This window comes from Hypanus sabinus, chromosome 20 (genome assembly GCF_030144855.1).
Source record: "Hypanus sabinus isolate sHypSab1 chromosome 20, sHypSab1.hap1, whole genome shotgun sequence".
Lineage (NCBI taxonomy): Eukaryota > Metazoa > Chordata > Chondrichthyes > Myliobatiformes > Dasyatidae > Hypanus > Hypanus sabinus.
Genome location: NC_082725.1, coordinates 46318414 through 46332789, shown reverse-complemented (window position 1 = coordinate 46332789; position 14376 = coordinate 46318414). Strand labels below are relative to the sequence as shown.

Genomic DNA, 14376 nt, shown 5'->3' with positions numbered 1-14376 from the left:
GAGCAGGCATATTTTAAGTTGCAGAGCACATCTGGTGAGACAGATGAAAGGGTGGGGAGTTGTCATTGATAGGATGGACACCAGGCCATGTGCTGGTTGAAAGAGATCAATAGCAGAATGCCTGGAGAAGGGATAAAGAGGGTGAGGAGAATTAAATCTAGACAAGCCCGGTTACAAGTTGTTTTCTCAAAATATAAGTTTCCCAATCTCTGGGGTAGAATGATTCCTCACTGGACTCTGTCAGTTCCTAGAGTGAGAAACTTCTTCACTGGGAGCTCACCAGGCTGTACGATGACAGTAACTTCTGCTGAGGACTGCTGTCCTGCAGAGTCTGTGACAGTCAGCTGAAACGTGTAATCGCCTTCCTGCATCGCTGACAACTGAAGGTAAGGGCTCCGCACACCCTAAGGAAAAAGAATTGTCATTTATGAGCACCTGACTAATCCAACTGAAAGTTAAAAATAAAATGCATTACCTACAACTGAAACCAATAATACACCCAGCAAATTTTCCTGCTTTGGGGAAAAAAATAGGAAATTCTGCCTTTACAGACTTTCTTGACTATTGTACCATTTCAGTTCTGGATCCATTCCGCAAATCTCTTTATTTTCTTTCCCATTTGCTTCTGCAATCTAATTTTTCTTTAAATATGGAGGAGACCAGAACAGAATTGAGGAGAGGCATGATTCACTGTGTTCATTCCACCAGTGTAGAAAAGACAATCCAGAGGCTTTAAATGAGTTTTATCAAATTACAAGGCATTTTGAAATAATGAATAGGGAAACACTTTCCTCCACTTGAGGGATGCCTGGAAAGATGTCATAAAATTAAAATCATCACCAAGTCAGAGAGGAGAAGTGGACCACAATTATTTACTTCAAGGAGAGATGAACACAGGCACTATTTGAACTTTGAAAGCCCATATTTAAAGGGAGATGGAAATATAATATAGAATATTATATTTTTTCTGAGAATTTTAAAACTAAATCAGCCAACCTAAAGAATTGTCTGAATTGCCTGAGATTGATAGAAAAACGCACAACAGTCCAACACCTACATGCCAGCCAAAAAGTCTATCTAATCTCATCCCATTTTCCAGCAGTTGGCCCATCTCCCTATTTCCATAAACTGGCACAAATGTCTTTTAAATGTTGTAATTGTACTCAGGTCTACCACTTCATACATACCGTTCATATATCCACCACTCTCAGTGTGAAAAACTTAACTTTCAGCTTCCCCTTAAATCTCCCCCTCCTCACCTTGAGTTCTTTTACTCTCTGCTACACAGGGGGAAGAACTGTGACCATCTACCATATCCATGTTCCTCAAAATTTTCTAAACCTCTATATATGGTCACCATTACTTCATGGTAAACAGTCCCAGCCCATCCAGTCTTTCCTTATAACTCAAGCCCGATGATCAAGACAACATCCTTGAGAATCTTTTCTGCAGCTTAATCACACCATAGAACCATAGAACATTACAGCACAGAAATAGGCCTTTTGGCCCTTCTTGGCTGTGCCAAAACATTTTTCTGCCTAGTCCCACTGACCTGCACCTGGACCATGTCCGTTCATACACCTCTCATCCATGTACCTGTCCAAGTTTTCTTAAATGTTAAAAGTGAGCCCGTATTTACCACTTCATCTGGCAGCCCATTTCACCCTCCCACCACTCTCTATGTGAAGAAGACCCCCCCCATGATCCTTTTGAACTTTACCCCCTTCACCCTTAACCCATGTCCTCTGGTTTTTTACTCCCCTAGACTCAGTGGGAAAAGCCTGCTTACATTCACTCTATCTATACCCATCATAATTTTATACACCTCTATCAAATCACCCCTCATTCTTCTACGCTCCAGGGAATGAAGTCCTGACCTATTCAACCTTTCTCTGTAACTCAGTTTCTCAAGTCACGGCAACATCCTTGTAAACCTTCTCTGCACTCTTTCAACCTTATTAATATCCTTCCTGTAATTCGGAGAGCAAAACTGCACACAATACTCCAAATTCAGCCTCACCAATGCCTTATACAACCTCACCATAACATTTCAACTCTTATACTCAATACTTTGATTTATAAAGGCCAATGTACCAAAAGCTCACTTTACTACCCTATCTACCTGTGATGCCACTTTTAGGGAATTTTGTATCTGTATTCCCAGATCCCTCTGCTCTACTACACTCCTCAGTGACCTACCATTTACCTTGTATGTTCTACCTTGGTTTTTCCTTCCAAAGTGCAATACCTCACACTTGTTGTATTAAACTCCATCTGTCATTTTTCAGCCCATTTTTCCAGCTGGTCCAGATCCCTCTGCAAGCTTTGAAAACCTTCCTCACTGTCCACTATACCTCCAATCTTTGTATCATCAGCAAATTTGCTGATCCAATTTACCACATTATCATCCAGATCATTGATATAGATGACAAATAACAATGGACCCAGCACTGATCTCTGTGGCACACCACTAGTCATAGGCCTCCACTCAGAGAAGCAATCCTCCACTACCACTCTCTGACTTCGCCCATTGAGCCAATGTCTCATCCAATTTACTACCTCACCATGTATACCTAGCAACTGAATCTTCCTAACTTACCTCCCATGCAGGACCTTGTCAAAGGGCTTACTGAAGTCCATGTAGGCAACATCCACTGCCTTCCCTTCATCCACTTTCCTTGTAACCTCCTCAAAAAACTAAAAGATTTGTTTTTTTTTATATAGATTTGTTAAACATGACCTACCACGCACAAAGCCGTGTTGACTCTCCTAATAAGTCCCTGGCTATCTAAATACTTGTAGATCCTATCTCTTAGTACTCCTTCCAATAATTTACCTACTACCGATGACAAACTTACTGGCCTATAATTCCCCGGATTACTTTTAGAGCCTTTTTTAAACAACGGAACAACATGAGCTATCCTCCAATCCTCCAGCACCTCACCCGTAGATACCAACATTATAAATATATCTGCCAGGGCCCCCTGCAATTTCAACACTAGTCTCCTTCGAGGTCCGAGGGAATACCCTGTCAGGTCCTGGGAATTTATCTACTCTGATTTGCCTCAAGATAGCCAGCATCTCCTCCTCTTCAATCTGTATAGGTTCCATGACCTCAGCACTTGTTTGCCTTATTTCCATTGACTCCATGCCAGTTTCCTTAGTAAATACAGATGCAAAAAATCTATTTAAGATCTGCCCCATTTCTTTTGGTTCCATACATAGCCAACCACTTTGATCTTCAAGAGGACCAATTTTATCCCTTACTATCCTTTTGCTCTTAATATACCTATAGAGGCTCTTTGGATTATCCTTCACCTTGACTGCCAAAGCTACCTCATGCCTTCTTTTATCCCACCTGATTTCTTTCTTAAGTATTTTTTGCACTTTTTATACTCCTCAAGTACCTTATTTGCTCCTTGTTTCCTATACATGTCATACATCTCTTCTTCTTTATCAGAATTCCAATATCCCTAGAGAACCAAGGTTCCTTATTCTTATTCACTTTGCCTTTAATCCTGACAGGAACAAACAAACTCTGCACTCTCAAGTTTTCTCCTTTGAAGGCCTCCCACTTACCAATGACATCCTTGCCAGAGAACAACCTGTCCCAATCCATGCTTTTTATATCTTTTCTCATTTCTTCAAATCTGGCCTTTTTCCAGTTTAGAACCTCAGCACAAGGACCAGATCTATCTTTATCCATGATCAAGTTGAAACTAATGGTGTAATGATCACTGGAACCAAAGTGTTTCCCTACACACACTTCCGTCACCTGTCCTAACTCATTTCCTAATAGGAGATCTAATATTGCATCCTCACTAGTCAGTACCTCTATATATTGATTCAGAAAACTTTCCTGAACACATTTTACAAACTCTAACCCGTCTAGACCTTTAACAGTATAGGAGTCCCAATCGATATGCGGAAAATTAAAATCCCCTACTATCACAACTTGTCTGCTATCTCTCTACAGATTTGCTCCTCCAATTCTCGCTGACTATAATACAAACCCATTAACGTGGTCATACCTTTCCTGTTTCTCAGGCCATATGGCCTCGGTAGACAAGCCCTCTAATCTGTCCTGTCTGAGCACTGACAGCAACGTCGACCCCCACCCTTCATCCCTCTGCCTCTATCACATCTGAAACATCGGAACCCCGGAACATTAGGCTGCCAGTCCTGCCCCTCCTGTAGCCAAGATTCACTAATGGCTACAATGTCATAATTCCACTTGTCAATGCACGCCCTCAGCTCGTCAGCCTTCCCCACAATACTCCTTGCATTGAAATAGACACACCTCAGAAGATTATTACCACCACACACAACCCTTCTATTTGTGACTTTGCATGAACTTTTAACATCATTTATTTTCACTCCCGCTCCACTATTTTCTTTGGCACTCTGATTCCCATCCCCCTGCAAATCTAGTTTAAACCCCCCACCCCAAATGCACTAACAAACATCCCTGCAAGGATATTGGTCCCCCTGTAGTTCAGGTGTAACCCATCTCTCTTGTACAGGTCCCACCTGCCCCAGAAGAGGGAACCACTGTTAACTTGTACAGTCTTATGTAAACAGCAACAGTTAAGTTAAACAAAACACTTTTGGAGAATAAACAGATACATAAGGTATCAAAAACTGTAGATGATGTTATAATTATGTCTTGAGTCAGTTGAATAAATTCATCCATTCTTGAATAGGCACATATCCATGTTATGGAATTAGTGTCTACACTGATCATGAATCACAGAACAAGATGGAAGCCCACCCTTATGTACAATAAGCATGCACCAATCCAGATTCTCCAAATCTCTGCAATTATCTATATTTTGAGAATTACTTCAGAATCACAAATTTGCCATGAAATATTGGCTGGGGAGTGAGACTGGGGATAGGGAGGATGAAGTGGAAAGTAGGATTGGGAGTGTTAGTGTTGGGCTGTTGCAGCCCATTAAATAAAACCCAGCAGCACAGATCAGGTCAGTTACAGTCATTGATTGGACTGACCTGCATAGCAACGACCTTGCCCTTACTGTTAGGACCAAGTGACCACTCATAGCTCACAATCTTGTGATCATCTGTGCTCTGGTTCCCATTCAGGGTGATGTTATTGCACGGCAGGGTTACCACTTGGTTCGGACCAGCATTGGCAATGGGTGGATAATCCATCGGCTTGCTGACAATAACTCTGGCGGTTGTTGAGTTCTCGGCCCCATCTGAGTCTAGAACAGTAAGTCTGGAAGAGAAGGTTAGCAGAAATAACATTTCCATCTGGTGTTAGATTTGCTGTTAGACTGAAAGACACAGTTAGCAGAGATAATGTCTCCATTGGCCATCAGGTTTGCTACTAGTCTTAAGAGCTTTGCAGCCTCTTCCTCCAAATAGAACTGGAAGGGCATTTCTCATAGGCTTCTGACAGGCTTGGCAATGGACAGTTATTTTTGTATTGTATTTCAATATTTCAAGCATAACTAATGATTCTATATATTGCTCATGCAGTTGATGGAGGGAAGGACAACTATAGACATAATTTAACTGGTCAGGTGCTAAGCAAAGTGGCAAATGGCATTCAATCCAGAGAAGTGCGAGGTAATGTGCAAAAAGAGTAAACTAGACAAGGGATTACACAACGAATGATAGCACATAGAGAAGTTTAGAATGCAAGGACCTCAGGGTGTGCAAATCCCCAATGACCACTCATTGTTTACAACCTTGTGATCATCTGTATCAAATACAGATAAAATGATTAAGAATGCTCAGGAGATACATAGGAAGAGGAAGGTTATGCTGGACTTGTTTGAAACACAAGTCCAAAATGGTCCTGTTTCACCAGAATGGTTCAGGGATGACAGGACTACCTCAGAGAGAATACTAATGATTTTTTTAAAAATTGTCGGAACTGGCAAAGATAAAGGTTCAGATAGGTTGGGGGATGTCTTTGTTTTGGAAAAGGGAAGAAGAAATTTAATTGTGTTGTATAAAATTACAAGGAGTCTGGATAGAGTGGTCACTTCCTCTCACAAAGAAGTCAATAAATGGAGAGCTTGGAGTCACTTGAAGAAGAGTCAGAGGTGGGTCAACAAGAATACTTCCTCTCCAAGACAGGATGCTACAAACTTCACTGCTTGAAAAGGAACTGCAGTCACTTTGTGTATCAAACATACTTGGAAAGGAGCTAAATTTTTCAACAAGGATTCAAGCAGTAAGGTAAGGACAGGCAGTAGAATAGCCCTTGTTGATTACCATAGGCCAAATAGTCTTTTCATTCTTATGACTCAGGTTTGTAAACACAGCAACAGTGCATGCCATTCCCATTAAAAAAACATTTACTGGCTGTGAAACATTTACATCACAAAACTCATTTCGGCCCTTTCTACCTTGGTCACAAAACTTCTATTATGAGATATTCCAATGTCTTGCCATGTACTCATTTGCAAGATGGCACACAAGTTCGGGAACAATTTACAGAACCAGCTTTAATGCCATCCTTAGCTTTGTAATCTAAATCCTCCTTGCTGCATGGGTTGCAGATAATACTACGTGGATAACAGAAACTCTATTTTTCATTAGTAATATGGGGAAAATGTTCTTTAGTAAGATGTTTAATTGCTAGAGGCATCACTCCCAAATTATCCAAGTTCATCGCCAATACATCCACACTTGCAGTTTGGCTTTACACTTACACTGTCCACATCTCTCACACTTCGTAACTGATCATTCTCGGGTTCACCAAGAAGACAGAAAGCAGCTGACATAATCAAAGACCCCCACCTACCCCAGACGTTCTCTCTTCTCTCCTCTTTCATAAGGCAGAAGATGCAAAAGCTCAAAAGCATTAACCACTATGCTCGAGAACAATTTATTTCCCAGTGTCATAAGACTATTGGCTAGTACAACGTCCACAATGTACCTCATCATGGCCTTGCACCTTATTGCCTGCTGCACTACACTTTCTCTGTAACACTTCATTCTGCATTTTGCTATTGCTTTTCCCTTCTGCTAACTCAAGGTACTTTATGTGATCAAACTACCTGTGTGGATGACTTGTAAAAACAAAGTTTTTGCACTCTACATTGGTGCATGTGGGAATAATATATCATTTTACTGACACCTCTGCCTTTCGCTGATTTCTGGAAACTATTCTCAGCCTGCGTCTGCATCCTTCTGATCTGTTCCCTAATCCTTGTTGACCTTGCATCGTGGTACATTTTGGAGCTCAAGGAGTTATTGAAGCAGAGACATTAATAACTGAAGCAGGAATAGAATACAGGACAAACTTCAATTGGGGCAATGTTAAAAGACAGAAATTCTGCAGTGTCCTACTGCCAACCCCAACGTGACCAAGTAGTTCTCTGTCCTCCCTGTATATTAATCGTGTACTCCAGAGTTTTGTGATGTCCATGAAAAGGTCTTCGCAGTTGATTTGGTGATGTAAAGGAATAAGTAAGCAGGTATTAAAAACACACAATTAGCAGCAGCAGATCCATTGAGCAAAGGGTATATTACCTAAACGTGTAGTTACCAGTAACTAGGTTGGACAGGTGCAAAATGGCTGTGTTTCCTGATGCCTTCTGTTCTCGCAGAGGGCCCTTAATCTCCTCCCAGTGGTAGCTAACAATCCTGTCATCATCAGTACTTCCTAAAGAGAAGGATAACTAGTTTATCAAAATCCAATTGGCCCAATCCATGAAGGCAGCTTAAAGGCAAAAATGGCTTAAAATCATTTACAAATAACATAAGACTGTAAATTCTAGCTGAGGCAGGCAAGGAAGTGTGATGTTGAAGTTTTATAAAACATTGGGGAGACTGAATTTGGAATATTGTCTGCAGTTTCGGTCCAACACGTAGGAAAGATAACAATAAGCTTGAAAGAGTCCTGATAAAGTTTACAAGGATATTGCTGGGACTTGAGGACCTGAGTTAAGGGGACAGGCTGAATAGTTTGGGACTTTATCGCCTAGACTGTAGGAGAAAGAGGAGCAGTCTAGTAGAAGTGTTCAACATTATAAGGGGTGAAAGCTCCTCCCCCCACCCCCACCCCTGAGGTTGGATGAGATTAGAACTAGAGGGCAAACGTTTAAGGTAGAAGGTGAAATATTTAAGGAAAACCAGTGGGGTAAGTTCTTCACTTGGAGCACAGTGCGAGTGAGCTGCCAATAAAAGTGGTCGAGGCAGGTTGAAATGCACCATTTAAGAGAAGATTGGATAGGTACGTGGATGAGAGGAGTATGGAGGCTATGATCTGAGTGTTGGTAGATGGGACTAAGTAGAAAAATAGGTTGGAGTAGACTAGATGGGGAGAAGGCCCTGGTTCAATGCAGTAATAATCTATGTTGGATGTTTGTGAGGCCTAATTTGGAATGTAGTTATATACGACATTAGCGATGTCTAATTTGGAGTATTGTGTGCAGTTTTGGTCACCTACCTACAGGAAAGCTGTAAATAAGATTGAAAGAGTACAGAAAATTTACAAGGATGTTGCTGTATCTCGAAGATTTGAGTTACAAGGAAAAATTGAATAGGTTAGGACTTTATTCCTTGAAACATAGAAGATTGAGAGAAGATTAGATACAAAAATTATGAGTATACAAAATTATGAGTGGTATAGATAACGTAGATGCAAGCAGGCTTTTTCCACTGAGGTTGAGTGGGACTACAACCAGAGATCATGAGCTAATGATGAAAGGTGAAAAGTTTAAGGGGAACATGAGGGGAAACTTCTTCACTCAGAGGATCGTGAGGTTGTGGAATGAGCTGCCAGCACAAATGGGTGCATGCAAGCTTGATTTCAAAGTTTAAGGGAAGTTTGGATAAGTACAGGATAGTAGGGGTATGGAGGACTATGGTTCCAGCACAAGTCAATGGGAGTTGGCAGTTTAGATGGTTTGGCACAGACTAGGTGGGCTGATGGGCCAAAGGGCCTGTTTCCATGCTGTACTTTTCGATGACTCTATAACTGCTGAAAAATATCCAGTTAACAGAATGAGAATACATTTCTTCTGAAAGATGCTCTTATACAATTTCCTTAAAGGTAATAAATTCCCAGAAAGTACTGGGTAAGATAAAATATAACTAATATTAGCAGTGTTTTTGTCAGGATCTCTTCACAACCTAGTCAGAGGGCTATGGCTCAAGTCAAACTCTAAAGACCTGAACACATTAACCCCGCTGGCACCTTATTGCAGCATTGTTGAGGAGACGGGCTTTCAAATAAAATGTGAAACCTGTGCCAGCAGCAATGTCAGAAGGATGCAGAGGATCCTGGAGTGACAGAATTCTGCTTCATGGCCAATAGTTCTCTTTCAACACACAACCACAGCCTCACAAAGTACCAGATTATCTGGCCATTTATGTTTGTGGCCAGTTTTTGCATTTCATACAACAGTGGCTGCACTTCCACAGTGACTGGTTGTAAATGGTGTATGCCTTTTCTATTCCCATGGTGCCAATACTTACGACTTCCATCGATAAACGTTGACATTGTAGGCAAGGACACTTCCTGCACCTCTGGAGAGGCGATGGCCACTGGAGACTGATTGACACGTGCGGCTTTGCGGAAAGTAATGCAACATGTTAGCACAAGTCTCATGTCAACCGTATTGTCTACACAACACAAGCAAATTAAGAAGACAAGGGTTCAACTTCACAGTGATATTTCAACCAGTACAAACTATTTCAATCTGTCTGGTTTTCTGAAAAGCAGGCATGATTATGCCAAATATATTTTATTTTTTAAGCTCAGAAGTTCACATGCTCAATGCCTTTTCTGGTACTTGATCACAAAATCTCGGCAAACACGCTTGCGGAGTAGTGAAGGATTGCATTACGTTCCCTATCAAATGTTAAACTCAAAACCTTATTTGATGGGAAAAGGAAGCTTTGCTCAGTTCATAGGTCAGGGATTGTCTCGTACAGCTTTTGGGATGTTATTCTGCACTTACTGACTCCTATACATATCATATTGCAACAGCAATGGGACTACTAAAAAGCCACAAAGCACTTCAGGATGCATAAATCATATGGATGCTGCTTAAATGCTGAGTTGTGTTTTCCTTAATTATATTTATGCCACATTCCCCAGACAGGAATTGTCAAAAGTATCATAAGGTTACTTCAAAATGTAAGTCATCATTAAAAATTGATATTTGGGTACAATTAATCAAAATAAATGGCAATATAATGAACCATTGCAAAGCATCATTTACATTAACCCTGTTAATAAGCTTCACTAAGATAAAGATGGCAATAGCAAATTTAAAGTCATTTGCTTTTACTCCACTATAAAGCTAACCTACTTATAAAACGTATAATTTTATGTGAATAGAAGATAATATTAACCTTAGTTTTTCAAATGCACCAGTTAAACTGTAATACAAGTTTAACCAGATCCTTTTTGTAATAAAAGCATTTAATGGCTTGTTTAATCTGCATCAGCAAAGCTGCTAAGACAATTTTTATTGTAAATCACAGCCCCATGGTGTCTGCCACTGAAAATATTATCAAATAGTGTGCACTATCTATCTGGCTATCAGCTCACCCATAACATACAAAACATCATTACTAAAGTAAGAGTGTGTTCTGGTTGATTAAATTAAATTGAAACATGTACAAAACTTCTCTGCCAGAGGAAGGTAAAAGATATTTATAGTCTTTTATACTCATTCCATGGTAAAGAATTAAAGACTAGAAAATAGATTCCATCAGCTACATTAACTGCAAAAGGTCCATCAAAATGTTCCTTATCTGATGCTGATTGAGATTTATCATTTATTACCAGGATTCACCGTGACGTTGACAAAGCTTTCTCCATAAGCACCATCTCCAGACACTGAGACTCTGAAAACATACAGGCCCTCTGACAGCTGCAAGTTAAAATAGAATTATATAGAATATCACTGCAAGAAAACAATTAATTAAGGCTCTGTGGGAGTTTATATTCCACACAAAATATCCCTCATCTAACTTTAATTCTCCTTTAATTTCTTTCTTTTCACATATTATTGAGTTTCCATTTATGCATATGTACCAACATTAACAGCATCAGCCTCAACACTGAATAAAAGAATGGAATATTTCCCCATTTCTATGTTGTGGCAGTCAATGTAAATACACTGAATCATGGCTGAAGGATGATTGGAATTGGGAGCTGAATGCCCAAGGTTACACGTTATCGGAGGGATAGGAAGGTAGGCAGAGGGGGTGGTGTGGTTCTGCTGGTAAAGAATGGCATCAAATCAGAAGAAAGATGTAACATAGGATCCGAAGTTGTTGAATCCTTTGGGTTGAGTTCAGAAACTGCAAGGGTAAAAGGACCCTGATAGCAGTTATATACAAGCCTCCCAACAGTGGCTGGGATGTGGATCACAGATTGCAACAGGACATAGAAAAGGACTGTCAAAAAGGCAATGTTATGATAGTCATGGGAGATTGGGAAAATGGATCTTAAGAGAGTGAGTTTGTTGAATGCCTGTGAGATGGCTTTTTAGGGAAGCTTGTCACTGAGCCTGCTAGGTGATCAGCTATACTGGATTGGGTGTTATGTAATAAACCAGAGGTGATTAGGGAGCTTAAGGTAAAAGAACTCTTAGGAGACAGTGGTCACAATATGTTTCAGTTCAACTTGAAAGCTGAATGAGAGACAGTAAAGTCTGACGTAGCAGTATTTTAGTGGAGTAAAGTGGTATGAGAGAGGAGCTGGCCGAAGTAAATTGGAAGGAGGTGCTGGCAGAATGACAGCAGAGCAGCAATGGTGTGCATTTCTGGGAAAAACGAGGAAGTTGCAAGACATGTGTATTCTAAAAACAAAGAAATACTCAAATGGCAAAACAGTACAACTGTAGCTGACAAGGGAAGTCAAAGCTAATATAACAGCAAAAGAGAGGGCATACAACAAAGCAGAAATTAGTGGGAAGACAGAGGATTGGGAAGCTTTAAAAACCTACAGAGAGCAACTAACAATCATTAAGTGGGAAAAGATGAATTATGAAAGCAAGCAAGCAAACAATATCAAAGTGGACAGTAAAAGCTTTTTCAAGGATATAAAAACTAAAAGTGAGATTAGAGTGGATATAGGACCACTAGAAAATGAGGCTGGAGAAATAATAACAAGGGCAGAGAGGATGGTAGATAAAATAAATGAGTATTTTGCATCAGTCTTCACAGTGGAAGATGTTTGCAGTGTGCCAGCTGTTGAAGGGTGTAAGGGAAGAGAAGTGAGTGCAGTTACAATTACAAGTGAGAAGGTGCTCAAAAAGCTGAAAGACCTCAGGGTAAATAAATCACCCGGACCAGATGAACTGCACCCTACTGTTCTGAAAGAGGTAGTGGTAGAGATTGTGGATGGCATTAGTATTGATCTTCCAATAAAATCATTGGACTCTGGCATGGTGCCAAAGGACTGGAAAATTGCAAATGGCACTCCACTCTTTAATAAAAGGATGAAAGCAGCAGAAAGGAAATTATAGGCCACTTAGCCTGACCTCAGTGGTTGGAAAGAAGTAGTACTTAATTGTTAAGGATGAGGTGATGGAGTACTTGGTGACACAGGACAAGATAGGACAAAATCAGCATGGTTTTCTTAAGGGAAAATCTTGCCTGACAAACCTCTTGGAATTCTTTGAGGAGATTACGTGTAGAATAGATAAAGGGGATGCAGTGGATGTTGTACATTTGGACCTTCAGAAGGCCATTGACAAGGTCTTTGTGGCTGCTTACCAAGTTAAGAGCCCATGGTATTACAAGGAAGTTACTGCCATGGTTAGATAATTGGCTGATTGGTAGGAAGCAGTGAGTGGAAATTAAAAGGATCCTTTTCTGGTTGGCTGCTAGTGACTAGTGGTGTTCTGCAGGGGTCAGTGTTGGGACCACTTCTTTTTATGCTGTATAACAATGATTCAGATGTTGGAATAGATGGTTTTGTTGCCAAGTTTGCAGATGATATAAAGATTGGTGGAGGAGCAGGTAGTGTTGAGGAAACAGGTAATGTACACTGCAGAAGGACTTAGACAGATTAGGAGAATGGGCAAGAAAACAGCGAATGAAATACAATGTTGGAAAATTCATGGTCATGCACATTGGTAGTAGAAATAAATATGCAGACTGTTTTCTAAATGGGGAGAAAACCTAAAAATCTGAGATGCAAAGTGACCTGGGAGACCATGTGAAGAACACCCTAAAGGTTAACTTGCAGGTTGAGACGGTGGTGAGGAAGGCAAATGCAATGTTAACATTCATTTCAAGAGGTCTAGAGTACACAGCAGGGATGTGATGTTGAGGCTTTATAAGGCACTGGTGAGGCCTCGCCTTGAGTATTGTGAACAGTTCTGGGCTCCTTATCTAAGAAAAGATGTGCTGGCGTTGGAGAGGGTTCACAGGAGGTTCACAAGGATGATTCAGGAGTGACAGGGTATTCATACAAGGAATGTTTGATAGCTCTGGGTCTGTACTCACTGGAATTTAGAAGGATGATGGGGGGGATCTCATTGAAACCTTTCGAATGTTGAAAGGCCTAGACAGAGTAGATGTGGAAAGGATGTTTCCCATGGGAGGGGAATCTAGGACTAGAGGGCACAGCCTCAAGATAGAGGGGCATCCATTTAAAACAGAGATGCAGAGTAAATTCTTTAGTCAGAGGGTGGTGAACTTGTGGAATTTATTACCACAGACAGCTGTGGAGGCCGTTGTTGGGTATATTTAAGGCAGAGCTTGATAGGTTCTTGATTGGACACGGCATCAAAGGTTATGGGGAGAAGGCGGGAAGTGGGAATAACCAACAGAGAATTCAGGAGCCCAGCATAAGTGAGCACAAACACAAAGGGCCCAGATTTTCTCTCGTGTTGATCACTTGTGTCCTTTTTATGTTCAACAATACATTTTAAATGAATTCCAGTACTACAGCACCAACTTCTTGCAACTTTGCAGCAACATCACTGGGAAATGAATCTGTTAAATATGCACCATTCAGACTGAGCACAGTCTCCTCTGACACTACCAACTCCCTTCTTCCCTCTGATCCCAGATCTTCACCATTCCCTCTGACCTTTCCCTCTCGGAGGCAGAATGTTCTGTGCTCTGTAAGGGCCTCACCTTTGTCCCCCTGTGCGCAACCTCACTGAGCTCCACACCAACCAGGACACTGAGCTCTTCTTCATTTCAGTGGAAGGGAACAATGTAATGACTGTCTCAGGTAATTTATAACTTTTGATTGCATACTTTTAAATGTATTTCAGTGTTTCATACTTCTTTAATACTTGATTTTTTTTTATTTGTGAAGATTTCTGACCACAAAACTAGAAAATCTGCAGATGCTGGAAATCCAAGCAACACACACAAAATGTTGGAGTAACTCAACAGGCCAGGTAGCATCTATGGAAA

The 14376-nt window shown here is 40.7% G+C and overlaps 1 protein-coding gene across 1 annotated transcript in view; it reads right to left on the bottom strand.

Annotated features, from left to right (window-relative positions):
- LOC132378489 (dyslexia-associated protein KIAA0319-like) overlaps window positions 1–14376 on the bottom strand; it is an 80594-nt gene that overhangs the window by 20500 nt on the left and 45718 nt on the right. Inside the window, exons 7-11 of the mRNA XM_059945431.1 lie at window positions 10778–10865; window positions 9460–9552; window positions 7510–7642; window positions 5011–5239; window positions 281–404 (exon numbers count right to left, since the gene is read on the bottom strand). Of these exons, the coding sequence (XP_059801414.1) occupies window positions 281–404; window positions 5011–5239; window positions 7510–7642; window positions 9460–9552; window positions 10778–10865 (667 nt within the window). The remainder of the gene's footprint in view (window positions 1–280; window positions 405–5010; window positions 5240–7509; window positions 7643–9459; window positions 9553–10777; window positions 10866–14376) is intronic.